The sequence below is a fragment of the Merops nubicus genome, unplaced genomic scaffold, assembly GCF_000691845.1.
Source record: "Merops nubicus isolate BGI_N331 unplaced genomic scaffold, ASM69184v1 scaffold15132, whole genome shotgun sequence".
In the NCBI taxonomy this organism is placed as follows: domain Eukaryota; kingdom Metazoa; phylum Chordata; class Aves; order Coraciiformes; family Meropidae; genus Merops; species Merops nubicus.
The window spans coordinates 1-1,752 of record NW_008591682.1 but is presented as its reverse complement, the minus strand read 5'-3'; the positions used below and the strand labels follow the sequence as shown (position 1 = coordinate 1,752).

Here is a 1,752-nt window from a genome sequence, read left to right as displayed (position 1 = left end):
GACACGCTGCCTGCTGATGTCGTGGTGGTGTTGCGAACTTCAGAGAACAAACTTCTTCAGCAGCTGTTCTCTAGCCCATTAACAAAAACAGGTATTTTCTGCACAGCTTTGCTAATGTTGCAACCTCTTCAGCTATCTAATCCTATGAGACTCTTACTGTTTCTGGACAGAGTTTTAAAATTCTTTTTCTGCTCTGCTATTTGAAGTTTCATAAAATGTTGTAATATTTTTAAAAAATATGTATGTGGACATAAATTCTTCTAAAAAACCCAGGCAGCAAGATTCATCACCTTGCTACAGAGAAAGGGAGATTATGCAACACGTAGGGCAAGAACTTATTCTCAGAGCAGGATGAGAATATGGGAGTTTCTTCATTCTTAGTCCTTTACTAAGGTAGTTCTCAGTTGATAGATTCTTGTGTACCATGTTTTATAGTTCATAAATCATGTAATATAGGTAAAGTTGTTTTGGAGGTAATACCCATCCATTTAGATGTATTAATGCAATACATGAAATTTCTTAGAAATTATAAAAAACACCTACTAATCTGCTAGAATTAATTATTTCAGTTGATTTAAAGCTTATTGACACTAACGTACAGGAAAGTGCACATATCTATAGCTAAATTAAACGGCAAGATGAAGTGTTATTACTCCATGGGTAGATGCCAGAATACCAGTAACCTATGCAAATTATAGGTCTGCAGTATACATGCAAATAAGCCAACAAATGTACATGTCTTTCAATACTTCTTACATTTTTAAGGTATCTTTTTCATAATGGATAAGAAAATGGTGTCATACTTAGGAACAATCTAAATATGATAATTGTATTAGATTGCAAAGTTCTTGTGATCTGATATGACATAGCAAATGAGGTTGTATTTTTAGGTAGAAGTAAGTGTACATGCATTAGTGCTGTGTAGGCTTATTTTAAGTGGGCTGTAGATGCAATTCTGTGCCTGTGCAGCAGCTCTGTCTGGGATTTCTGGATCCTCAGTAGCCCAGACATAGACTCTGGTGTTTAACCTCTCTTGAGATTGCTATGTAGAAAAAGAACATTTGGAGAAAAATGTAGATCGGAGTCTTCTTTGCACATGTAAAACTGATAGCAAAATGTCTGTTATACTCTACATAGGATAGATTCCTGTTACATGTCTCTTCTGTCCTTTTCCTGTAACTACAAGGTTCTTGTATTACCCACCTTCAAATTAAGCTTTTAGAGGTCCCTGAGAGGTGAGGATCCAACAAGGAATCCTATTCTCCTTTCAGCTGTGATAAATATAGATGGAGGGGGATATAGTTTAAGGTGGAGTAGGATTGGTTTGTGCCCAAGTAGGGGACAAAGAATCTTTGTGTCTACTTCTGACATTTGAGTCTGTGTTAAATGGGTAAAAGAGATTATTTTATTTTATTTTATTTTTTTTAAACTCGGGCTAAGTGGATCAAGCAAAGCAAAAAAGAGAGCTCCCATCAGGTCAAATGTACTCCAACCCCTTCTTTACTAGCTGTTTCAAACCTTGGAGCTGTCCTCAGAATGAAACAGATTAGGTGCTTTGTCCCATTTATCGGTCCCTTTTTCATCTACTTACAATTTCTTTATTTTTAAAAATTTATTTATAATTTATTTATTATATTTATATTTATGTCCCATTTATCAGTCCCTTTTTGAATTATACTTTTGATTTTATCACTATTTTTAAATCAGAATGCTGATGCTTTCATGAGAAGTCATGGCAGTCTGGTGAAGTCC

At 35.0% G+C, this 1,752-nt stretch overlaps 1 protein-coding gene across 1 annotated transcript in view; it reads left to right on the top strand.

The window, feature by feature from the left end:
- The window catches only part of LOC103782581 (myosin-IIIb-like), a gene marked incomplete at both ends in the record, with an annotated part of 35,406 nt that extends 35,315 nt beyond the window's left edge, over window positions 1-91 (top strand). Inside the window, 1 exon segment of the mRNA XM_008950355.1 lies at window positions 1-91. This exon segment is cut by the window's left edge and continues 12 nt beyond it. Coding sequence (XP_008948603.1) covers window positions 1-91 — 91 coding nt within the window.
- Window positions 92-1,752: the final 1,661 nt, after the last annotated feature.